General features: G+C 36.2%; 1 protein-coding gene across 4 annotated transcripts; it reads right to left on the bottom strand.

The window, feature by feature from the left end:
• Positions 1-676: 676 nt before the first annotated feature.
• On the bottom strand, positions 677-26,472 carry KaiR1D (Kainate-type ionotropic glutamate receptor subunit 1D). 4 transcript variants are annotated; one of them, XM_076119410.1, is made up of 19 exons: positions 26,150-26,472; positions 23,095-23,171; positions 21,325-21,480; positions 13,503-13,687; positions 10,042-10,199; positions 9,833-9,974; positions 9,585-9,752; positions 9,483-9,503; positions 9,108-9,260; positions 7,945-8,163; positions 7,276-7,526; positions 6,877-7,056; positions 6,520-6,651; positions 4,465-4,663; positions 3,327-3,558; positions 2,856-2,971; positions 2,284-2,439; positions 1,883-1,891; positions 677-1,804 (listed from the first exon to the last, which is right to left on the bottom strand). In XM_076119410.1, exons 2-19 carry the CDS (start codon positions 23,168-23,170, stop codon positions 1,646-1,648), a joined length of 2,712 nt encoding a protein of 903 aa, XP_075975525.1. In that variant the 5' UTR covers position 23,171; positions 26,150-26,472; the 3' UTR covers positions 677-1,645. The 4 variants fall into 4 exon arrangements, with proteins under 4 accessions (XP_075975525.1, XP_075975524.1, XP_075975523.1 ...); XM_076119409.1 differs by lacking the exon at positions 1,883-1,891; XM_076119408.1 differs by lacking the exons at positions 1,883-1,891; positions 6,520-6,651 and adding an exon at positions 5,534-5,671.
• Positions 26,473-27,616: the final 1,144 nt, after the last annotated feature.

The raw sequence follows: 27,616 nt of genomic DNA, 5'->3' as shown, positions 1-27,616 counted from the left end.
GTGTAATCAGCTTACATAATGCTATTGAAGCTCTTACAGCACTATACAGGGTAAATATGTAGGTATAAGATTCGTTCTATATGTCGAACATGAGAGTTCAATTGTGTCCATAAAAAATGATAAATTTGTGATTTTACGACTACTGTTACAAATATAGTGAATATCGCAATAGGAAATATTTTTGTGTACAATAAAATATAAAAAACACTTTACGCCGGTGACAAAGCAATATTTGATAGGTGTTACGGTTTACGAGCCGGGCTCGTATATAAATTACGGGCAAGCATAACTTCGTATAGCAAGCTCGTATAAAAGTTATAAAACGGTCATGAACTAGGGGTAACTTACCTGCCTTCTTATCTATTTATTTTATTCCTAGTTCACCTTTTACGTCAGAATCAGTCAATTTGTTTCGACAGTAAACATTAGATATTTGCATGTGATTATGAGTTACATGTTCAAATCATTATTTACCCACATTGTGTTTGTCAGAAGGTTATCATAGGTTAATGTTCCGAGAAACATCTCTGTAAATACATTTATTTCCTGTTTGAACTTTAAGCTCTTATTGAAAATGGTAATATCGCACGAGTAAACACGACAGATCGTCGTATTTTCCCAGATATAATAAATATTGTACGCAAATACTCAGGGGGTGTATTAATAACAACATGAATGTTAATAAAACGATTTATTTATTTAAACTCGGCAATGTAAACTTACAAAATATAATACAGACAGTGAACTTCGGATATTGGCACATGTTGAGCCGTGTCGTTACAAACGTTCAGATCAATTACAAGTATATTACATACAGTATTCATATCAGTTATTCAATATAACGATAATACTTCCATCGCGCGACTGCTCCAACTTTGATCGTTATTCCATTTTATAATAACGTTTACACATAATCAATTTAACTCAATTATACCAATTTTCATCTTAAAACCTTCGTAGAATTTATATATTTCTGATCAATCACAGCAAAAACAAACAGGTAAAAATATTTAAACGTGTAAATTTTACTAATAGGTATGTGTACCTTGGCAGTAGCTTCATTGGGTGTCGATTTATTTACAGATTCATTTAACTGGAAATATTAACATTCTCTTATATATATTTTAATGAAATGTCAATTTATTCTAATCGATTTATATTATAAAACATCGATATACCTACTAAGTATGATGTAACGTATATCTCGAGTCGATCGACGTAAAGGTATACAATAGTACAAAAGTCACAGATTAAAAAACAACTTGTTACGCGCCAAGTGTGCTACTCAGCACACTACAGAGAAAGTACTTATAATAAATCGTAAATTTGGCACACGATTCTTTGGCAAGAGGGACGCTACAAACCATGATTCATTTACAAATGAACTCGATCAAATAATTTCAGATATCGTAACATCGGGGTGCTTACATTACAACAGCGCTTATTCTATACAAATAAGATATGAATTTATTTACAATAATATATCGTAAACATCTACGCTACCTTTTGAGTCGACAAACGATCCTTCGCTAGTTTGAACATTCACAGTTGCCGGAGCTCCGGCACGCGGGTATTGAGGGGTTTAAGTGAGCGTCCGCCCGGCACCTGGCTACACGTCGCTGGGTGGCGAGGCGGGCTCCGGCCGCTAGTGCAGCTGACTCTTGGTGCTGAACCCGTAGTGCAGGTATGGCGAGCCGGCGCCGTCGCGGGCGCCCCCCGGCCCGCCGCCGGCGCCGGCGCCGCCCCCGCCCGGACATTTCAGCGCAGACCTCAGCTCTGAAGCCATTTCAGAACACAGCGACGCCTGCACAAACAACAATGCTAGATATATTCGAACTCGTAACATATCAACATTAATAAGTTTAATGTTCTAAAATCTTACCTCTTCCTTCTGTATTCCGAACAGTTTTGCAAGCGTGAAATACGATAATTTAAGTTATAACTTTCCGAAGCATGTATTTTTCTCTCATCTAGCTCAACTTACATACAAAACAGGACTTATTTTTAATAAAATATACAGTGCCTAGCTACAAAACTTTGAAGTGAAGTTTAAAAATAATTAGCTTTACTGAAAAAACCCAAACATGAAAAAATAACTTACTGTAAAATTATACTGAACAATTTAAAAATAAACCTAGAACAAAAGAAGGTCATCGTTAAATAAAAACATAATGACAGTATGATACCGGCAACTTAATATCGAATTATTTTTGTTAAAATGCCTTTAAATTATTAAGAACATTTAAAAATCAGGAATTTAGTTCTTAATGTAAAATGACTCACTCGTTCATCGACAGCGACTTTACGTGATTTCCAGACGAACTCGCAGACAGCGATAACACACGCGACGCCCATGCCTCCCATTAGTACGACGAACACGCCGCCCACGTTCGCGAGCCCCAACTCGTTCGCCGTCGACGACGACTTTGATGTTTCATCCTGTTTCATTCAAACATTGTTCAATATGTGAATACGTGACCCCGATTGTCCCTTTTCAAAAACGCTTTAGCGAAGTTTTGTGTACAAAATGCGAGAAGCTAAATTAATTGAATTCTTTTTTGGCATGAATTAATTCTGGTTTCAATGAAATGTTTTCTTTGATACTTCGTTTTATGTGCGAGGTAATTAAAAATGGATCTCAATTCAATGCTTACTAATTAATCGGATTAGAAGTTCTTGTAAGTATCTTTTACGTTAATTTGAGAAAGCTTGGCAAAAGTGATAGAAAAGTGGAGAAATAAACGCAATGAGAGGCAAGATGGCCAACAGGAGGAATTGGGAGCTGTCATCTAACAGTTTTATGTCGCGCTGCGCACACTACGAGTAGCTAACGACGTCGTTTTCCTTTTACTTACCCTACAAGACCCTCCGCCGCGCTTCTCTTTCCACCATTTTGTTTTCAGAATGTGCAATTTTCCTTCCTCTTGCAGTTTCAAAACAGCTCCGCTTATAGCCGTTCGGTATGGAGAGTCTACAAAACAATTCGAGCGTTAAATACAGTCAAGAGTACGCACCACACTTTTCATACACCGCCTATAAAGTTTCGAGCTTATATAAAAATATTCTCGCATATTATCAGTCAACTACGTTCATGAAAGTTTATATTGGAATAAAACTAGGCCTGATTTTGTCGTCAGTTATAAAAGTTATCTCATTATTCCACGCGCAGTATTTTCTGTGTGAACCAATTTTTAACGGTATGGCATTTATGAAAGTCATGAGAACTTTTTGTTTTAATTAAAAGTAGTTTGTCGATATTTCGGTAATTTTCAAAATACCTACCTGCTAATACTATCAATCAAGATAATTAAAATTAAGGAACTTACTAGGTGGCATAGCAATTCCATATCCTTTAGAATCAAGCATTCCTCCGACTTGCGTTAGATCACAGTTCCTCTCAACTACGTATTCGATGGTAGTAGACTCCATGAGGTAAGCATACGCGCCCTTTCCTCTCACGACTCTTTCTTCTCCCTCTTTGTTGCTGGTTGCGAATACCGATGGACGAGCAGACTCCATGAATGACCACATGCGTTGGTACGTTGAGAAGTTCGAATCCTATCGAATTTACACTAATTTAAGCAAGGAAATAAAATGGTTATATCCAAGAAGTCAATAACCTTTATTCTAAAAACAAATGAAGCTTACTGTTGTAATAAGAGTTCTGTGAAAAATATACTTCTTTCCTCAATCATACTTCAACGATCCATAAAAAATCAAAGCTACAATATTTATGATAGAAGTTGTTGAGAAAACAATCGGACGAAATAATATTATAAGAGTTTGAAGGCAATACGTCAAAGGTTCCCAACAATATTGTTGTAAACAATTACGTTCCATAAATGTCTAACATCGCTCAACGACAAAATTCAGAGACGTTTTCATATTTATGAGGTCCTTGTTGGCAACACCAAATTCATAAGGTGAGTCTTCAACACACGACATGTTTATTCTATGGCACTTATCTTTATAGGTAAACAAACAGCCAGAAAAAAACGATGTAATATTATTTTGAGGGACGCTTGTTCTTTATGAAGTCTGCTTCGGGAGTTATGGTTTTAGTACAGTCATTCCTTAAAAGGTTGTAGCATTTAATAGAATTAAGCGATTTTTTATTAATTAGTCATCATTTACGGTATGTTAGAAACAAACCAATAATATCTGTGGACAAGACTCCTTTAGGAAGGCGGTCATAAATGTTATAAATATTAACGTAGCACATTTCATCCAACGGTCAAATATTTATCACGTACGGATCTTCGCATCGCGACCATCGCGAAAACCCGTCTTTGAACTACATGTTATGCATGTCCAAACGTAATGATTGATCGTGTTCCCTCAGAAAGTTGTGGTGTTATTTTCGTTCAGAGACCCTTACGACACCCATGGGATAAAATTTTCGGTCTTGATAATTCTGCTTTTACATATAAATAAGCATTAAGAACCAAATATATTTTCACTTACCCTAAAGAATGCAGCAGTAGATCCGCCCTTCAAAGCTCCATATTTGATTTTGGTCTGTTTGGCGAGGTCTTCGGCACTCTCAATGGGCGAGTCCATTCGTTCCACGGTAAGGAAGGCGGCCAGGTTGGCCGTGTACGATGATATCATGATCAAAGTGAAGAACCACCACATGCCAGCAACCATACGGGTTGACACCGCTCTGGCGCAAACAGTGTTGTGTGAATAACATTATTTCCAAACAAACATGTACAAAACAATAACAAAAGACGTCCTCTTTCTTTTGCTTTTGTTTTGTCGCTGAGCCTCGATGATATATTTGATGTAAATATAATTGAATTGCGCAATTATGTTGAAATGACAAATGACATTCATTATTTGGACACGCAAAACATCGAGGCTCAACTTGCAATTGAATTGTGTGTTTGACATTAACTTTTGAAGTAAACGTGTAGAATGCAGTAAGTGTGTAGTTATCTAAAATTTACAACAATATAGACATTAATTTTATATCTGAGAACACGTTGTAATATCTTGAGTGGTTCAGATGTAAAACCAATATCTAATGTCCATTAATCTAACAAACTTTGATGCAGCAAGCTGTGGATACTGCACAAGCACAGAAGTCATGTCGGGTGCACGATCAGATACCATGTCGAAACTAGTTGTTTATTTAGCTACTAAATCAACTGTAGGTATTTAGCTAAGTACTGTGAAATGAAAACCAAGGCTAGTCGAAATTGCCGACACGTCTCTATTTAAATTGGACACTCTAGGCGACTACCGATGCTTGAAATTCACAAAGGGCTGTGGTCGCTTTGAAACTAATTAGTAAAAGGGAGTTCTTCATCCAAGCTCTGCAACTGAAGGCTACATTTCCGTTTTGTAATTACAGCAAGATTGCTCTTCGAGTCAATTTTACCCATTCTGATTTCATTAAGTAGCGACCTCGCTTCGGTCCTAATTTTTGTCAATTCTAATCAATTCGCTCAACAGACTTCGATCTTCTGTTCGGATTTCGTGTCATTCTTGGCGGAATTGTAACCATCAGAGGCGTTGAGTAGAGACTTACTTCGGCGCGATATCCGAACCTTGCTGCATCAAGGATCCGATAGTGAACCACAGCGAGTTCAACAGAGTGAACTGATTCTCCAACACCGGCGGCTCGTCAAGACAGTTCCTGGGGCTGTCCCACTCGTACGGGCTGAACCTGCGCCCAAATACGGCCCGTCATTCATTTACAAAATATTTGTTGATCTTTTGCCAACATACTCTAGCGAACCTCGACACCCGGAGTAATTGCCAACGTTTCAGAAAAGAAAATACTTTTCCAAATTTCAAAATTGGGACATCGAAATATTCTCGCCGTAGCGCGTTCTTTTCTGAACAAACAGATATAAAAATACGGTACAGATATTTTTGGTTATGGCGCACAATATTTTTATGCTTTTTCTCAGTATACCGTAAAATTTTCCAATATCAACTTCACGAGTATTTGTACTCGTCAACATACGAATTAAACAAACGAAAAATGTATTCGATAAAATATTTGCATTTCATTACAAATGGATCGAGTTAAATCACATTTAATATATTGTATTTTCGAGGCCTCGTAGTCTGTACGAGACAGTTTATTTTATAAATTAAATGTTTCTCGTGTAATGTAGCTGCGTCTCCGGCAGCCTCTTCCGACGACTCTTATTACGTAATCTTTATTACAGGCCAGTATCCTCGAACGTAACAAGAGTGTAATTAGTTCGATATGGACCAAAGTTACGCTTTTCAAAGGAATGAGTTCCGGATTTGAAATTCACTTTCGAGTAAGTTGGCGAATGATTGAACGACCCCTCTTTCATGTTCTTCTTGTGGACTTCGCTGAGTTCACTATTTTTATCACCAGAAATGAAACAGATGTTTTGAATACGAATTAAATGTCTATTGGGTTTCTTTCTTCAATTAAATTTGAAAAACAGGTTTAATTTCATTTCCAGTTTGAAACTGCTGTTTGCAGTCTTAGTAATAAAAGTTAATGTTAGGGGTTCTTGTATATTATCTTACTTGGGCAAAAAATCACAGCTTTGCTGCATGAGAGATCCGATGGCGAACCACAAACAGTTTGCTAGAGAAAATATGTTTTCCAATTTGTCGCCTTCAGGTGAGTGTGTTTGATGCCATTCGTATGGAGTGAACCTATCGGATATCGGTAAACAATTATTTAGAACAATCTGAATATATTTTGAACTTCTCGCAGTCACAACGGGTCAATCTTCAACCCCAACTCTTAGATTCCAGGAACAATTTGCCTTGGTATAAGATCAAATGTTTTTGTAAGGAGTGCCAAAATTATCGAGCAATATTCACCTACATGCTTTATTTTATAACGTTTCGTTACAATGTATATCTACGCATACGTACCTTGCCAGTATGAATAGCAGTACCGAAACACCAAGATACGCGGTGGCCATATAAATCCACACGTCGAGGGAAAGAGGCGATAGGAAGGAGAACAAGTTCGGTGGTTGCTTAATGGGTTTGCGGTACAGCACTGAGATACCGAGATTCATGAACGGCATTGTGAAGTCGACCACTTGCTCCCTGCGCAAACAAAAATAATACAATGAATACCGTTAAAACAATACGCGCTCACAAAAGGTCGCCGCCCAAATATTGTAATGAGATACAAACAATACAGTCCCCTGTAATAATTATTTTCCTTAACTGATTTCATATCTATTTCTCAAAGAGATTTAGATAAGTGGAGTGTAATTTTCAATCCATTGAGCAGGTATTAGGTGAGCTTATTTTCATTGTTACCTGTCGTACGTAATGGTGAGATCAGCGATGGCGAGGTCGGCTCGTTGTTCCAACAATTCCCTTATCATTCCGTCCCACTCTTTAGTCTCACGGTTGTAGGACCCGTATCGACCGTCAGGCGCCAGCTTGAATGTATAATTGAAGCCCAGAATTTTAGATATCTCGTGAATTAGATCTATGGCGTAGCCCTCGAATTGTGCGTTGCCCGTTAGTTTCTCGCTGGCCTCTCTCCTCATACAATACGGCGCACTCTAGGGAATTAGCAACCAGATTAACATATGTAAATGTGTTAAAAAAGAATTACTATATCAGTAAACAGAGTTTACATACTTGGGGAATACACGTGAAATGAATTCGTAAATAGCGAGCGCGAAGAAATGCCCGAGTGATTTTTTTTATTTAAACACAGGTTTGCTGTCTCCTGTGTTTCTGCTTAGAGCTTTATATGTATCAAGTCATGAATACGGATATGCCTCGCTTGAATGTTTTCTCTCAGGGAATATATTTTTACTGTGTGCCAGTCTACATAAATCCCCTCTTTGCTTCTCGAGAGAACATTCATATATATATATGCGCGATACGCTAATTTTGCTTTTGTGGGCCACGGGAGAGCAGTAAAATGTTTCCGGTGGATTAATGCCTATATCTTGAATGTTATTTATTGCTTACCAAAATGGTTGTAACGATGAGAGTTTTATTCTGAAGTATTTCCACTATCTGCTTTTGGTTCTCGCCGTAGGACCTGGTATAGTTGACACCCTCCGAGGAATTCCAAGTGCCGGCTTTTTGCAGTCCGTCCCTTGTTAATTCAATTATATCTAGAGTGAAATCGCTTCTGAATCCTTGATGGTCAAACTTTATCACTCCGGTTAAGCCTTTCATTTCGACCTGTTCATTGAATTAACGAGTTAAACATTATGCCAGATATTTTCGTAATCGCATTTAGAGATCGGGAACTTACAGGTAAGTTTATATTTTGGGCCAGAAACGGAATTTAATTATAGAAAATACTCTGAAGTCCCTTTCAACTGACTCGTTATTAATAATTGCGAACTGATTCGATTAAACTCAGCAGCGTGTAATAATTAGTTAGCTTTTCGATAGCGTAAATGTACTCCGATTGTAATTGGTAATTTATTGGTAGAGACATTTAAAAAGTGGAGCAATAATAAATGAATTTAATAATTTAAATTGGTGATAAATTAATTTGAAATCTCAATTTAACGAAATTAAGTGTTTATTGGTGGCAAATACGATTAATGGTGGGGTAATATGAATTGATGTAACTATTTCGTCTGCTGTTTATCGTGAATGTTACAAGCTCTTAGTCTCTCATAAAAAGAAATACGACGCTTAAGTAGTGTGTACATCGGTGTAGCAGCTAATCCGTCAAGTCTCACGTAAAGCACTTAATCCCACTATGTAGCCGCAGCTTTGTTCAATGACCAGCGACCACTTTTTATTACGACGGCTTTAGTGCATTTTATTGTCTGGCCAGTGTTTGTAAACAGACTTGTTTTTACGAGGATCGCTAAATATAATAGAGTGAAGGAGAAACTTTTTGTTTCTTCTCTATATGTTCGTTCTTAACAGATGATGATGCACAGATACTGTTTTGTAAACTATATGAGTATTTTATCTTACACATGTTTCCATTATTATATTTGCTTTATATGCAATATTTTATTCTAATTTAAGTGAGTGTGAAGAGTGAGTACATTTAAGTGAGACAAAAGTAAACAAACACTTTGTTTGTTCTTGAGGGTATGGAATACAATCGAAAGTTGGTGCATGGCAATTATGTAAAGAGTCTATAAACACAACATACTTACGATTTTCATGTAATTGATGAGGCTATAGCCGTGAGGCCACGTGTCCTCCGCCTCACAAGAGAGGGGCCTCACGTCGATCTGTTGCGACGTATCAAGATCGTGTAACGCCTTCGCGAACAAATGTACCGCGTCGTACATCAGAGCCGTTTCCGTCTGTTTACAAAACGATACCTTCTTATACCAGATTTATATCAACACAAAATAAATCACGGCACAAATAAAAACAAGAAAATTCTACCAAACAAATAAAAATCACGCTGTAGGATTCAAATAAAAGAAAATACATAAGCCATTTATGTAGCCGCTTTAGGCATATATGTTGCTACGTAAAGCGTAAGCATAAACTACAATTACACGTGTAATGTGGAAACTTACCTTTATGAAGGTCATGTTCTCCTGTAAACAAACAATTAATTTCAATACAGCACTTGTATACTAATAACTTTATCATTGGCCTCCATACAAATGGGTAATTACCTTCGCAGTGGTGTGTCCCAGTTGTAGTTTACGTCCTTTTCTCGCTTCATCGTAAACCCAGTCCCGTACGACTCTCTGCACATCGGCACGTTCAGGGTCGAGTAATCTTAATGCTGTAATATTCGTCCCGCCGTATTTAAACTCTTCTAAATCTACGCTATGAAGGTCCTGTTAACAAGTTAAATCACGTGAACTCGATACGAGATTGCGCAAAACTTTCGTAATATTACTCTTGGGACAAATCTTACCAAAGAAGTTATAAGGTAACTGTGGTAGTCAGACATCATGCCTATCTGTTGTGCTTGCTGAAGTACATCTCTGATCCTTTCTGTGGCGCAATCGAGGACGATATGTGACTCGGCTGAATTCTTTATTTGTTTTAACAATGGTCTGTAAGGGAATGTGGGCTTTAGTGTTGTTCGTATAGTGTCCAAAATGTGTTTGATATGTAACATACCTGTAATCATGAGAATCTGGCAGTTGTCTCACAGCAACAGGCAGTTCTGATGGCCCGTGCGCTTTGAGTAGCTCTTGAAGACGAACTAACCCATCACTGTTCTCATAAACTATCGTGAAAGATTTCCAACCCCACGCTCTCACCAAATCCACGTAGGCCTAAAATATTGCAGAATTTTCAACGTTTTGCTAAACATAATTTGAATTTATGAGTTAAACCACCTAATGAATAACTTCATAATCAACTTTAAGTCTACCTAATCCTATCAGCAGTTTCAAAAGCTGGATAATTTTAAGCCACGGAAAGCTACGTAGCACATAAAATTGTTTTCATTTAATACAATTTCACCGGCTTATATCGGTCGGATGGGAAAATATTTTTTATATGGGAATGTTTCTTTCAACTTTACGGTTCGTTTCAATCCTATATTGTGTGAGGGCTATGCTATACGTTTGGGCGATCGACCTAATTGCGGATGTCCAATCTTCCGGGTCGGTAGACAATTTCATTTTTACCAACGACGGAACCCGCGTCCTCATGTGCGTTTAATAGCCATATCGTGTCTGTATTCATTTTTATATTTGTTATCTGTCTAGCTTTACCAAATGACAATTTATATACTGGTGACTATGTACAGTCAACTTGGGTAACTTTGAATCATTTGGGTAACATTGAACGTGGGAATTTGAACTATTTTCAATATTTTTTTCATATGAAACCAACACAATTGATAAAATGAAAGATTCATTTTAGTTTTGCAAACTTTTATCAATTGTGTTGGTTTCATATGAAAAAACGATTCAATGTTACCCAAGTTGACTGTAGTTCAAATCCACTGTTTAATTGAGTGAGTATTTTAATTATAAATAGCCTTGTTTGCACCAGTTTAGTAGTAGACAAAGGATTATGTAATTCAGTTTTAACATAAAATAGTTCTAAATTAGAAAGGGGTTTAATTAAGGGGCAATTTATTCGTTTAAATAGCGAAAATAATTAAATCTCTTTGACAGTAACAAAGGCGTTGAATTTGATTCTTTACACTTTAATATTTCGTTTGAATAACGCCTCAAGTATTAACTTATTGCTTAAAAATATTTTTGTTTTGAAACACAAACCGTTTGACTATACAGCCACTTTTCTATTTTAAGAAACAAGTTCTAGACTTAGACTTAAATAATCTAGTGTTACGAGGTACTTTTTCAACGAAATAGCAAACTGATACAATTAAAGTATATGGTTAATCTTACGTCCAGTATGACTATGATAAATGCAATACACAACCAAGTCTGCCTCTGCAGCGGTTAAGGTCGCCACGCCGCTACCATTGTGATTCTTATACGGAACCAATATTTTTGCGATCCACAAATCGTTGTTTCGGGTCTATTTATACTACATGTTCGTTGTTTGTATGTTTGTAAAAGTCCCGGTCCAAAAATTTTCCGGATCGGTGATTTTGGTGTGTATTGCGCTTAACTTTGCATACACCTCAAATCATTACATATCTACCGACTGCTACTAGAATACGTCATACCTATGTACATTATAGGTATGCATATATTCATGAAATCATTCCTAATCAATAGTCACTCCATATCGCAGTGCTTTACGATACGACTATCACTTGGAGTTATGGAGTGTGAGTCTGTGATAGCATAATCCCATTACTGATTCCCCATCAGCTTAGTGGCTGTATCAATATACCTGCTCTCGTGACCCACAGCTGCAACGATCGATGGGATTATGCCGCTGTGGATACGAGTATTTTAATAAAACAGATTCTGTGTGACAAATGCGAGCTTTAACCCTCAGTTACATATTAAAATTGAACATAAAATATTGTCCATTGAATGTACTGAAAGTTAAAGTAAGTTTTATTACTAGAAAAAGTAAAATGCATGTATTTTTGGCATGAGTAGGCCTAGATCTTTATTGAGATCCGGTTTTTAATGTCTCTATGTTCCCAATAGTGACTGTCCGAAGTGGTTTTCTTTTTACAGTTTTATGAGTATTTATTAGCGTTCAGCTTTTAGGAGCGTATCATGTAAATTACACATAATATATTTTAGTTATATTCGGGAACTGAAGCTGCGGCACATAGTGCAAATGTACAGACATGAAGACTAATTTAACTGCTATACAGTATTCCACAAAATAAATAGCTTCGACACAAAAGTTAAGTAGTCTCTGTCGTCTGACTTTCTGGTAGAGACAATAGAGAGTATTTGTTTTATTCTGAGAGAATATTCAATTTCAACAAAACACTGTTGAACAGGATTAAATAGTTGCCGGTTTCTCTAACCGCACTAAAAGTCACCCCTTCGGGAGGAGTTTTGTCGTCCCCGACAAGGAAAACATTTTCAATGGCCACGCTCACCGCGATAGGCTCGACTAAGTCTCGCATACTAACACCACTTCTCGCAATTAAGATAATTAATTAACAAAGTTTTCTGTGACAGATTCAACAAAGACCTAAATTATTTAGGGATTAGGACTGTACTAGGTACAATGTAGGATTTTCTTTGTACTAAACGAGACGGTCGTTGCCTACGTTGCTTTGAATAGACACATACATTATGTATTGTGAACCAACGGATTAGGGGACCACGGCGTACATTTAATTAGCATCAAACATGTGTACGGAACAGGCAATTAAACAATATTATCGGTATAATTTAGCTATAGCTCGGAACACACAAATCCCCAATATCATGATAATATCATAAAAGACACAATTACGAGACTAATGCTCAAATAATCTCCTTTGTGTGTGTTCGGTTTATAATTAACTTGGTATTATGTGAAATACAGTTCGGAAACAGTAATTCAGTTTCTATGAATGTGTAATAAATCAAATGAAGCTGTTTAATACGATTTACATTTATGTAATATGTTGTCAGGTGGGAAGTTCTATAAGCTTTTGCGTTGTGGCTTTTAGGATTGGAAGTGTCACGGATGTGGCGGCAATTTGGATTTGATACGGGTTGTAGCGTAACGTGAACTCTACGGCGCGCCCGATTATAGTTACTTGACACTTGTAAAATACTGTTGTGAGTTTTAGAGCGGCCGGGTTTGGGATGTGCCTTTGTATTTTTAGATGTTTGTTTTAGGTACCGGTTTGTTACTATGTTTAATTAATTAACGAATATTGAGTCATCTGTATTTTTTGAAGTAGGTACCAATAGAAGTTTTCAAATGTTTTTTAGTACCTGGAGGTTAAAAATAATTTATTCCTGTCAAGTCTTCACTAACATATTCCCATTTGTTAATAAAATACGGTCAACAATAACCTCAAATTGGATTAATATTGGCAAAGCCAATAACTCAACGGGGATCTCTCAATCACTGTTTTAATATCGCAGTAATAGACTTTTCGGCTTAAACTCAACAATTATTGGTTTTCCGTCAATTATTCCCAAATCCCCGATCTGATTGGTTTTATATTGACAAAATAAAGCACTCACCCGGCTGAGAGCGGCGGGATGTGGATAAAGGTTGACAAGACACGATTCTCTGCGAGTGCGATAGTCCCATCTGGTCTCTAAGTGCGGCAGTTCCATTGTGTCACAGATAGACTGGACGTGGGCCGCCGCCGGCGCTGATTGGGGCCCGAAGATAGCAGCCACTCCGCTTCTTAGAAGGTGACATACTAGACAAAGAAAAAATACATTACTCTATTTATTTAAATAATTATAAAACTAGTAATGCTAATCATTACATTATACAGGGTGTAACAGACAGCCTACCGAAAACGAAAAAAAATGACTTTAGACACGATTCTGGTGCTTATGGCGTTGAAAATTTTCATCGGTTTTTTCTTGATTTTTCCGATTGTTTATGCGTTTTTTTTAATTTTTTCTGGTATTATTTCGTTAATACTACACAATGCAACATGAATATGAAAAAAAAAACCGTCATATTACTGTTTTTCACAAAAAACAGCAATGGATTAAAACAACGTATAAATTCGCTATCAGCTGTTCGGCCAACGACACCGCGCCGGCGGCGGCCGGCCACGACGGTCGACGTCACGCCGCGTACCTACGCGCGCCACACAGACACGATTACGCACACAGCTGTCAGCCTCACACTCACTAGTATGCAGCGTTACTTAGTATTTGTTCTATGTTAAAAATGAAAATTACATAATTATCCCGCTCTCCGATAAAAGGTAAATTCATAAGATTTAAAATGTGTGATATCTTATTATTACACGTACAAATACATACAGAACGACAAAAAATCCTATTGATATTCTTTAGCGCTATAAAAATCTCTAATAAACAATTTAACATGTATTGTCGCTTTGTTCCATTTGTTCTTGCAAAATTTTATTCGATATTTACACGCTCATTCATACTTCATACAAGCGCGGTGCGACTCGAAAAGTAGATGGCCGTAGTGACGCGTGACGCCGTGACCGCGCGTGGATGTTACATAGATGGGATGCGACAAAATGGATGCTAAGTAATTCTCCGGGGATTATGAATTATGATAAGTTAGTTTCTCTGATAAGAATATTAATGGATATTGATTGTTATCATTGTTATGTACCTACATTTTTTATGGTTTATTAAATAAACGTTTCGTGTTTATTTTATTTACTTTAAGCTGATTTTATGTTATAAATATCAAAGTATTTTAAACTTACATCAATAATGTTTGTAATGTTATTTGGTATTTGAATAAAACTACAATGCAACCAGTAACAACTGTGACAAGTGAAAATAGTAATGCCACATCAATATTTTATTGAATCTAATCTCTCGCTGGGATCCTAACTCGTCGCTCGTCACCAAATCGGCGGCGCGCGGGCGGACGGCGCGGAGGGAGCGGGTGGCGCGGGCGAGGGGCGGCGCGAGTGAGCGGAGAGGCGCCCGCGCCGGCGGCTCTCTTTGATTGATAGTTCGAGCAATTCGCTCGCGGAAGACGGAAGCTCTTCACCGGTGTCGTTCGTTATGTCCTATTCGTCGTGTCGTGTGTGAACTGCTGTTTATTATTACTTGTTATTGTTCCGGTTTTGAGTTGTTAGTGTTTTTATTGTTATTATTTTTGTTGTTATTGTTTTCGAAGTGCAGTTGTGTTCGTAAATAGGAAGAAATGTTGATGTGTTATGTATGGTGAAGCACGTGGAAGTGCACGGCGTGCTCTGCACCTGTACGTCCGGATCCAAAGGTACTCAAACTCTCGCCATACACCAGGTATTTGCGTGTTGATAGACATTGATAACAATTTGTTTTAGCACTTTCTTATTATTGGTTACATTTTGCTATTATTGTTTGATTTCACGTAAGCCAAGTAGGTACCTACCTACTTACAATTTTACTATGAGCTATTGTAACATACGGGCCTACTTACGATACCATAAACGATACATAAGATTGTTATCTAATGATAGCGTTGCATACCTACTAGTGAGCGCATAGACGTGGTGGTACGCGTATGTACCTACGACGCGTCGCGACATGTCGTCGCTCAGCGCACCGCCGCCGCCAGAAATCTCGTAGGCATGCGCGGAGATACATCGCGTTGTTCACTATACATTGAACGCTCAAAAATGACTAACTCGGGAACCAATCATTTCCGAGAAATATCGTTGGAGTAAATTTCGCGCATACAGTGTCACAAACTTACCAGTAAAGTTTTCGGTTAGCTGTCATTTACACCCTGTATATTAGTAACTACAATGTAGAATAATGTCCGCTCAAAGAATATCCAAAAGCGGGTGTAGAGTGCGTGAGCGGGATCCTAAGTAATTTCTTCAGAAATTTGTTCAGGATGCTTAGGGTGTAAACATACTAAAAATGCTCGCTTCTAGGATGGGCGCCGGGGTGGTGGGAGGGGGTTAAAGATCCCATTTTTTTAGTTTACTTGTCACTAATATCTTTAAAACGGTTCATCGTAGAGAAAAAGTGTTTTCTACATAATGAAAGATAATTAAATTGTCTACAACTTTTGTTACGCACACTTTATCGATATTCTCATCAGTTTTTTCGCTCCGAAATAGTTAAAATTAATGTTCTTCAGATCATGAGTGAGTGAGTGTCATAAATGCGAAACTTTGCTTAACGCTTAACTTCGGAACTAAATGACCTACAGACTTGTAATTTTGGATTTTAATTATGTGGTTATCGCTTATTGGATAACTAAATTCACTCTACACTTGCTTTTTTGAGTGGACTATAGCTTTCTATCATATGGTTAGAGGCCAACCTAGTGTCAAAGTTGTTGAAGCCGCCCGAAAGGCCTTTGACATTACGACTGTTATATTAACTGACAAGAACCGGGACCGGGAGTACCTATCCTATTAAAACTGTAGAAAGTATTAAACGCAATTAGTTTTACTATAATATTATATTCTCATATTAAATATATAGCATAGTTAATTCTAACATTTGATCGGGCAATTACACGTTGATTATGTTCCCGCAAATTAGAATCTCTGTTTGTAATTGTACGTTTAATTAGAGCAAATCTATTTTAGTTATAGTGTGGTTATTGCTTATAATATGAAATGAGTCTAGAAAAGTTATAAATGTTTTAAGAAAAAATAGGCAAAAGATATATTAATACTATACTAAACTATACGCATAAGCATATTCAAAAAAGGGAATAATCACCCAATCTTTGATAATAATTGCTATATCAATTTGAATGTTAGTCAATTCTCGTTTGATAAGTATCAAGCTATAGATATAAGTAACTTCGCTCAAAGCAATAACAGTTTATGTTGAATCTAATGAACTACATATTAAGTGCCTAATTTAACTTTAGCTACAAAACGTAACCATAAAATAAAGGTTTTGACTTTCCTCTGTTTGTGAAGATAATCACAAAAGTCTTAAGAGTTTAGTACTGGTTTCATTGCTAGTTATTATGAAGAAAGTCGTACAAACTAAGACGCTTACATGCCACCGGAGAGGCTTAACAGTAACAATATGTTGTAAAGCACTGCACTAAAAGGTTTTTTTATGTTAATTCAAGTAATAAACCTACACCATCCCTTACACGAGGCATAAACCAAGTTAGATTAAGAACAAGTACAAAGGTACTCACGTAATTTCTCTATACGTCTTTTTTAATACAAAATTCGTTACAAGAAAAATGAATAGGAGGAATCTCTAGTAACAGCCATAAAGAAACAAAACTGTTTTAGAAATTCCGTACAAAAGTTTCTTTGTGAAGAAAAAAAAATCTCGTTCAATTTATTAAAAAGTAGAATATAATATTTATGTTTTAATCTTACGAGAACCGAATTGGGATGTTTTTATATATAAGTGAGAGGTCGAGAGTAAATTTTGTGGAAAACGCACTTTACAGAAATGTCATATAAAAAGTGAGAGAAGTGGGTGCGGTGGCCACCTTGTCACGGATGGGACGTGACCGGCGCGGGCGGGCTAAAGCTATTACATCACATACCAACTTAAAAAGCTGATTGTGTTTCTGCGAACTTGAGTCAGGTCGCTCCGAGTTATAAATTTTGCTACATTATTATAAGGAAGTCGCTCGCTTCCACTGGATAAAAAATCACGTATTTTCTGAAACATCGTTGCTTACAAATACTAGACTATTTGTCATATGGGCGGAGTAAGGCCGTCTTTTATATTTCAGGTTACGCCTAAGGACTTGTAATATAAATTCAGGCGGTGAAGTTTTGATGTGTCAGCCCTTAATTCTGGTTGGGGAGATATAATAACATTATGTCTATTAACTTTGTTGCTACTTACATGTGTAAGAGTCATGTTTACTTATCGTGCTCAAGTACTGTGCAATACATAATACAAGTTCAACTTGTTTTCGTTTTCCTAGAGTTTACTTTACACCTACGCAAAGTCTTGTCTGTTTCTACAAACGAAGTTTGATCTACGTTTAGCTTGAATGGGTAATGTAGTTGCTTTATCCAATGACTCGGTGATTTGGTCGATTGAACAAGCCACTAAAGTCATTATCTTACCGCCACTAGTAAATTATATCAAGTTCATTGGAAGTCTACGATAATCACTGAACAAAGTCCTGAGGAGGTGGTGAAATGGAATTTATTGTTTTAATTTCAACTTTTATCGGTTCTCGTTTCTTGCGACTTTTTATGAAGTGTAATTGTAATAAAAATAAGTTTTTTTTAATTTGATAGGGATTATTTACTAACTCGCTACAAAATACGATAAAATCGAAAATTATTCTTACTTGAGCGTTTTATAAAAAATATTGTTTGCTTAACAAATATTCGAATAAATAAGATATTTAATACCCTTCATTATTTTACATACATTTCCAAAAAAATACATGTGATCTGGGGTATGGGAAGGCCATTTATAAGTTTAGCTAAAAGTTACGATTTTATACCTATACAAAATATAAAATTTTTGTAACTTCGAACAAATAATTTGGTAACTGCATTCCATTTATTTGTGTAAAATGAAATGTCTCTTAAATATGTCCAAAAAGCTCGGCACTACCATAATTTTGTTAAAAGGATTCGAAGTGCCGTTAAAACGTTCGACGTGCCTATCGTTGACATTCTCGTCGTTTTTGGCAAAATAATTATGAATGTAAGTAGGTACTTTATGTGTAATGAAAATTGTAGTTCCATATTTTATGCATACAGTAGCTTTGATTTTCATAAGGAAATATTTACATTAAAATCACAGTTTACTAAAATTTTACCTTTTACTTTCATCCCTTTCGAACGGGCTAAATAATCAACATATATCTAAAACTCTTCAGTTACTGAGTGAGTGACTAACTGATAGACAACGCACAGCCGAAACTATTGAGCGTAGAAAGCTGAAACTTGGTATGATTCCTTATGAAGTATAGAGGAGCACTAAGAAAGGATTTTTGGAAATTTCACCCCGAAGGTGGAGAAATTCCACGCTAGCAAAGCCGCGAGAAAAGTGATGTAATAGTATGTATGGGATAAGTTAAGGTTCCATGACCTACCCAAAACTGCATGTAGGTCTATGACTCTATAGAGAGCAGTTCAAGGTGGGTCACTAGGCTTTGTACTTCAAAAAACTTAAAGATTCATTTATCAAAACTGTCACAGCAATACCACGTAATACACATTTGTTATTTTCAAACAAGCTAAGCTTATTATGTTACGTAGAAACATATTTCAAGATACATTTTGTAGGTACGTGTTGCTACGTTTTGACAGCGAACCGCTTGTGTCGGCTCACGTAGTGTTTCACGAACGCAGATCTCGACACCCTCTCCTAAGTTTAGTAATTTTGTTTATGTTATTAATCATACAAGTGTCAGAATGTTTATTCAGTTTGACAAGATTTTTGTAGTCATGAAAAGTATGGATATAAGTTTATTTTCCTCAGTTAAGTATGGTGCATCTAGGCACTTGAGAGCAACATAATACTAACAGGTTAACGAAGGCAACTATCTCCGATGTTGCTACATATTGTTGCATTATATTGAATGCTGCTCATCGCATTTTGATGTGTTCCTCTTACAGTACCGTTTTTTAGCACCTACAGTTATAGCACCTTATTTGCTACAGCAAAAGAAACTGACAAAATTGACGTTAAAAGAGCTATCTAGATACATATTTCTTACTTATACCAGTCATGCAAGTAGAGTAGTAGTATAGAGTTAGGAACAGATAACTTTGTCATTTGATCTTGCTTTGCCTTTAAATGTTACATGGGACTAACATTGTTATAGCGTGGGAGTTATTTCATACACCCCTGCCTACACCTTTAGGTATAATATGATATTATGTATGTGTATTGTATGTATTTCATTCCTCCTAATAATGCACGGCAACATGTATGATCAACCGATAACTTAGTAATTACATGTTAAAAGTTGCCAAAAGCAGCTGCGGTGTCTATACAATTACATCTTATTACCATTGTTCCAAGTCTACGTACTTGAATAGGTAAAAATAAAATACAAATGTTAACAAGACATTCCTAGAGCTCAAATAGCGTAGAATTAAACCCACTTCGACGTCTCTAAGACGTCGCGACTTGTTTTGTTTTCTTTTCTAGACTCGTCTGGTAAAAGTATTCGAGACAATAGCTACACTAATGACTTGAAAATACTTTTGTATAAATAATCATGTCTGTTCGATAGACTAGTGCCATTAATCGTTGAAGTCTCTTTTAGTTTGTTTTTTTGGGCTTTAGAAAGTATTTTGCTCATTAATGTAATGCTAGTCTATGATAAATGAGTGACTGTAATCTTTGTTTATTTTAGCGCCGTTTCCATCATTTTGATTTTGCAAACGATTTTTAGAAGCTCAAAATCTATGTAAAGCATACATTTTTCCCGATTAATCTTTCTAAAGTTACGTTAAGTGAAAAGATTTCCTGTGTTATTCGTTATAAACCGACTCTGTACCAAATTTCATTACAATCTCTTCAGTAGTGTTAGCGTGATTGCACAAGAACCATCTGTTTAAGCATACAAAATTTCGCATTAATAATTTTGCTAAGATATTTTTTCATAGAAAGCTACCTGTGGTTAGATAGCAGTCGATCTTTCAAACGCTAGTAGACTATAAATTAATCAAACATCACAGCACAATAATATATGAGACTGGCACAGTCATGTCAGTACAATGTGGTCAGTCTCCCTCGTCCTCTGAAGTGGCATACAGATGGACGTCCATCTATCTTCATTAAATAAAGGGTGAGAGGGGTATAAAGAAACTTGGGTGATATATTATGGCGGAAAGATTATGGCTTTGAAGCAGCAGTGGAACGATAACGTTGACGTTCGCGCGTTAGCGACCGACACTTTTTCCTCCCTTTGACAGACTACTTTTGTTAGTCTAAATTATTGTGCGCCTATATTTATTCTTTTTTGCTTATTAACTTGAAGACCGGTTTAGAAAGCTAAGGTTTTTGTTTTGGCAGTTACTTAATAATAAAACTGTTGTTATTGTTTTTAGTAGGTTTTTGATAACACATAACGACGAAGAAAATCTAGATGAATCTCGTTTGAATTTATAAAATAATTTTGTTGCTTTTTTATAAAAAAAACTGAAAGATACTCGATTGCAACTGAACCAAACGCAGTTTGGAAGGATCGTACCTAGTGACGCTCAGTTTTTATGATTACATATTGTATAATTAATGAGAACTGATTTTTCCACGAATTTAGAGAATTAACGTGAAACAAAATTTTCAGCATTCCAAACAATCAAACATATTCTATTAAAATAATATTTTTCTAAATAAATAAAAACCTAACCACACTGAAATAAAGCTGAAATATAATTTTAGTCAGAAAACATAGTCGTACTGTGAGCTTAAAATAGACACAAACCTCGTTTGGACGCATGGAAGCTATCTTGCGGCGATATAGTCTCGACTTGGGCCAGTAGTTTGGCTCGAGGCAGCACCGCTCGGTCGGCGTTCACTCGCTCCACTGCGTATCTAAACGCCACCTCTTGCTTGTCGTCTTCAGGGTGGAATAACCCACCTATGGGAACAAAATTGTTTTAGTAAAAGGAATAATTCGATGAAATTTTGGACTTCCTATTAATTTCCACGTCAATGACAGACTTTAATTATATAGTGATCTATTTTCATTACTGTATTGGCCATCTCAGCAAACGTGCAGTCGAAAAGCAAGCCTATCAGAATCTAAAATAAGATTTCGTACGAAAAAGGTTAACTTGTTAGTCTAATGTGTGAAGAGCGTCATCAAATTTAACCCGCCATACCACTTAATAGATTTAAACATATCTATTCTCTAGTTATTAGGTATCATGTAAAGTCAACAGAATTCTTAAAATTAACTAAATTTTCCTCTACCCCTCTTACTAATTACTTTACCTTTAGTTCCATACGTTCTTTGCGTAATATCATCGAATCTAAGACATTTTCAATACATTTGCTATCAATCGGATAAGTTCTGTGTCAACATATGAACGAGGTAAACTTTCCTGTTTATAACATTATTATGACATCAACATGTCGTTGGTTCTACATCTAGTGTAAGCGTTATGATCATGTAATACGGTTCTTGAACAATGAGAGAACAATGCTTGTATGATTTTCAATTTATTGAAGTAGAACAATGAACTACGAATGAACGCAACATTCACAAGTTTTCTAGTTATTACACTAGTTAGGAATATTGGTATGTAAATAGAGGAAGTATGTTGATGTAGATAGCAACAAATACGTTATTTTTTTCTTTTAGATACGAGTTGTATTGGTAGGGACAAGACTTCCGGCTGACCTTAATGATAATTGTCTTAATTAACACACAACTGGGATTTTTATATCATTTGAAGTAAGGAAATCAAACCAAGTATAGGTGTACACTGTACTATCTATCTGCAGACTACCTTGAGTGACTAACTATCTGAATAGTTATGAAAACTTTAATATTTGAATTACGATAGTGAGCTACGGTAATCGATATAAAACGTCCCACGTAATAAGGACGAGATTAAGTAGGTATTAGTATTATACAGCAAACTTCAATATTCAACGAAAAGGTTTGACAGCAAAATCCGATGACACTTTTCCAAATCTAGGGACCTAATTCGGGATAATATCACTAGAAACGCTATCGACCTCTAGACGAGAAGACCTTCTTTATACTCCAAATAATTTCCGAGAAATATCTACAGGCCCAAATAAATTCAGATACTTAACGAAATTTCGAATGGGAGTAACCTTTTTAAATAGCAGAACATAAATTAAACGAATGCCGAAAGCTTTTAAAAGCGGTTCGGCTTACGAAGCCAATTATATTCAGATCATTACTTTAATATAGATTATTGAAAATGTACCCGCTCGTACATAAATCAAGTTCTGGTTTAGCTTTAATTTATTCGTTGTAATTAACTCTGTAGTAGTCTGCAGGCAGGGCTTAGTGGTATAATCGTTTGTCTTCTTCGGCAAAGGTAAGAGTTCAAGACCTAAGTAGAGACCCTTGATGTTGGTAAAGCTCTTTGAAATGAATTATTGGTTAGGCTTTAGCACTCACGGTAGATTTACATTCTACTCAAACCTTGCAGACAACGTAATTTCTGCTCTGATGTTCTAAGATAAAAGCTTCTCAATAATTGTTATTTCTTACCTATTCGTATAGTGTCTGGTAAAGCTGATAGATGACCGAAGAAAAGTATAAGAAATATCGCTTTCGCCCCTCTCATCCTGTAACAAAGAAACAAAATCACGTCATTGTATAGACAAGGCGTCATAAAGATGGATTGAAAAATCACCAATACTGTTGCCGACCGATACAAAAACATTGTTTTATTGTCCTCTATTTTGTACTATAAAAAGGCTAATAAACTCACTCGCTTTATAGGGTATTTGCGCCTTTGACCGCGACATTTGATCTTTGGAATCGATTTGTGCTTATATCGCAACATATTTTCCTAACCTAATTTCCCAGTGGAGTTCTTGCCACCGATACTAAAATAACAAAAACTTTTCCACATTTGATATAAATAGAAATCCAAAGGTCAATCTGGTCAATATAACAGAAAGGACGAGTAACTACTGATCCAAATATAGGGCTATCTATTTAAGATGTTTCCGTTTTTCTTCCAAATATAGTAAAGTTTAAAGAAGCATAAGAAGGATGAACTAAAGCAAAATTTATAAAAGCATCCGGCTGAGTCGTTAATATGCCAACGCTAAAAGTCATTACAGGGCGATGTAGCGCCGTACAAAGGTCATGGCAGTTGGTAAAGTTGCTAATGTAAGTGGAGTCACGTCTCGGTGTAAAGCGAAATTGTTGTAACTTCATACACGCTGCAAGTAAACGAACTGTGAAGTATACATTAAATGTATTCCAACTCGACATTATTTTAATTAGCTTAACGCTTACGAAAATTCATAAGTACAGTGTAACATTACGTAGCTATTGAATATACTTCGGTTAACAAATGTGAGAGCTGTCGTGTTGTCACAATCGGTAGAAATCTCGCGGGAATAGAAAATAAAGAAAAGAAATTCCACCTTTGACTACCACAAAGGTGTGCTTTAGTACATTTGCAGATCGCCGAGAAAAGTATTGAGTTTCAATGTGGAAAAGGGCAAGCCTATAGCTATTTAGCGACGATTCTATTTTCAGGAAGGCCTTTTTATCTAAAGTTAGACTTTATAGTAGTTGACCCCGTTTACCTACATAGTATTATAAAAATAAGTAAGTAGGTGGATCGATTTCTAACTTTTATTATATTAGAATATAAAGAGAAAATAAATTGTTGTGAAAATATCTCTATTTCAACTGTTTCTATGAATTGTTCCCGTTTATTATTCATGATAAGTTACAGAGTATAAAATTGCAACGCGCCTATTATAAAACATTGTTCATTGTGTATGCCCAAGGCCAGTTATGTCAGCCACACATAGTGGCTGTCACCGAGAATGAAAGTGGTTGTTATGCTTGTCACTGCTGAGCCCTGCACCCATATCAAACCCCGGACAAGTTAGTTTAAAACTAGTCAAAACATTCCGTATTTAGTCCGTAAAAGAAAATATTATATTACAAGAGGCCGCCCGCGACTTCGACCGCGTGGAAAACATTAACGTGTAAATCCCGATCTTTCGGAAACTCCGGGATAAAAAACCTATGTGTTATTCTGGGTTTTCAGTTACCTATATACCAAATTTCATCGTAATCAGTTCAGTAGTATTTGCGCGAAAGAGTAACAAACATCCATACATACATACTCACAAACTTTCGCATTAATAATATTAGTAGGATAGAATAAAATCTTGCAATTGTAGTTACGTATTATAAGTATTCCCGGGAAGCTAGACGCTTGTGTCTCATATACAACACATCGGGATGTTAACAGGCTGTTAGGAGGCGTCGTTTCCTTCCTCTAGTCCTTATTATACAACAACATGTCAGACACAAGGCACGACACTACTGTAATACAACAATAGCACAGGAATTATCCTTTTTGTTCGCCGAATTAGGACTCGGCTCTTGTTGAGCATTCTCGAAGCTACTTCTATTACTCATATACCATTTACCAGTCGGAACAATAATGGGTTGCTTTAATTATAATGCTGAATGGACTCTAATATACCTTATCTTCATCTCTTACGGAACATTAAACTGACCTTTGTGCTCAATGAATTTATGCTGCAAGATAACAATATTTAATTTTCAATTGCCGCGCCCTATAGAATAGCTTTTTAAATTGCATTTTACTTTAATAAAAAGACATGAAAACCGAATTTGAAATGAAAAATGTAGCTGTGAATATTTAAACACGTCTCTGCGTCCCGTGAAATTACCTGGTTTCCTTTTTTACATAAAGCTAAATTAAATGGTCAGTCTGCGGCATTAGTCAACGTTTTGATCCCTCTAGAAACCCAGAATTAGATTGACCATGGCAAAGGATTCATTATTTAGATTTGCGCTCACGACCGTCGACGATCAGTCATAAGCCTTTGTCATTAGGCCTATTGTTGCCTCCAACTTCTAGTTTGAGGTAATCTCTATTACAGAATAAACGTAGATAGCTGAGATTTTATATCGCAAATAAAACCTTTTGCTTTGAAAACTGCTGTGAAACAAACAAAATCTCTGTTTTGTTAAACATAGGCGAAATAAAGCTTTTTATGAAAGAACCCAGAACTTTTGTTATAAAGGGAATAGGCTAGACCAAAGGCAAGACAAATAAAAGCAGAATAAAATTTTGTCATAAGAATATAGCGACAAAGGAATGTAAATATGTAGAAAAACGTATGTTAGAGGCTATATTTATCTTCAATTCGTCTCATAATATGATCTGCTAATGCGTGACGTCAGAGATGACATGCCCTGACATGAAAACAAAATTTATCACATTTCTAATACGTTGCTTGTATGAGACAAACAATATTTCATTTAAAATGAAAGGAAATGATATTAGGAAACACAAATTAGAAATGAAAAATAAATGCTCAGACAAAATGAAATTGCTTTCATTCATAAGATAATCTCACGTGCAGAATTCTTAGAAACCCTCTTTATAAAATTGGAGAGTACATTTTTGTGTGAAAATGTAGGTTTTCAGAAATGAGGAAAATTTTTTTTCAGGTATTAAGTGTACTTTAATATGTATCATTAGTTGTTTTACACATAAATATATTACAATAACAAATAAATGTTTATTATAACATACCTGTAAAGCTATTCAATGTCACACACACACGTAACAACCGTGTTATGAATACATCGTCACCAATTAATTTACTACTACACAAATACACACTAACCATTCACTAACACCAATCACAGAATACATTTCTACGATGATTCGTTGTCATTCGCGAGTATTAAAGCGGCACGATTTTTTGTGATAATTGTTGGTATTTGAGCTGAGTATTTGGCACGTTATTTGGTTTGGTTAATCGAATAGGTATCGATTTGTGTTCGAGTATAGTCGAGTTGTGTAGGCCGTTGAGCGTGCGGCGTCCGCCCGCGCGGGTGGCGTCGTCGAGCTGAGCCGCGGCCGAGCGCAGAAGCCTTACCGCGCCTGCGTGCCGACACCCTGCCTCCACTCACCCATCCACCTAGATTTTATACTCGTTTCATATATTTTACACATTTTCTTTCTATAATAGAGAATTACTTATGAAGTTTCCTAAAAGTAACTTTAGATACAGTTTTGTCGCGAGTATTTGAATTACTATTATATCTAAAATCAAACAATTAGGAATACTTTTTCAATTATAACTCGCCTGTAAAGGTACAATTTAAATCATCCGAAGTTCAATAAATAACACATATTTTCCGGTATTTTACATAACGATTACACCCGAGCACATAAACCTCAGTAAACGTACATGTCAGATGGACGTCCGAGTCAGTATCAAGCATCGTACGCATCGCATCGTCCGTTGAACTTGCGTCGAGGATTCGCATCGTCAACGCAAATTGTCTTTTCATTATTCACACCGCGATTATTTCGCCCTTTGACAGTACACAATAAAAGTTTGTGCACAAGAATGAAAGCGGCAAGCCGTCATGGAGACCTCAAAAATCCTGCGTCTATAAAGACAGTTATTTCAAAGTCGTTGTTTTCTATTGAAATATTCCAACGCCGACCATTTTGAACCAGTTGATGTGCAATTTCTAGGAATGAAATCAATTGTATACGAAGTAAAAATCAATGTGAATTTATTACATACGTACATTTTATTTATAAACGTTTGCTCCTGTTTATTCGAAATGATAAATAATTACTTCGGTTTTCTGTAGAACTTGTTATGAATTATGAATTTATAAAAACTTCACCAATTTTAACGAAATTGTAATTATTCCTTTGTTAGGTTCACATTGTTTTAAGATGCCACTATAACATTATATTGTATGTAATGACCCTAGCCTAGAAAGGAGACTGCTCAAAATGTATGGGAAAAAAACCCAGGCCGTACACAAACGGTGTGTAACTCAGAATTTTAGTGATACTGAGTGATTCAATTCTAGATATTCGCCTCTATCAAATTCGATGGCTAAATACTATTTTTTGCTATTATAACATTTATCAAAAACGAACTGGGCAAGAGCAGTTTTGTAGTTGATATTTTTTTTTTCGAAGATTAATAATATCTCTTACACGATATATAAACAAACTGTCGCATCACAA

This window comes from Anticarsia gemmatalis, chromosome 10, assembly GCF_050436995.1.
Source record: "Anticarsia gemmatalis isolate Benzon Research Colony breed Stoneville strain chromosome 10, ilAntGemm2 primary, whole genome shotgun sequence".
NCBI lineage: Eukaryota > Metazoa > Arthropoda > Insecta > Lepidoptera > Erebidae > Anticarsia > Anticarsia gemmatalis.
Note: the sequence above shows the minus strand (reverse complement) of the source record. Positions and strands in the feature narration are given on the sequence as shown.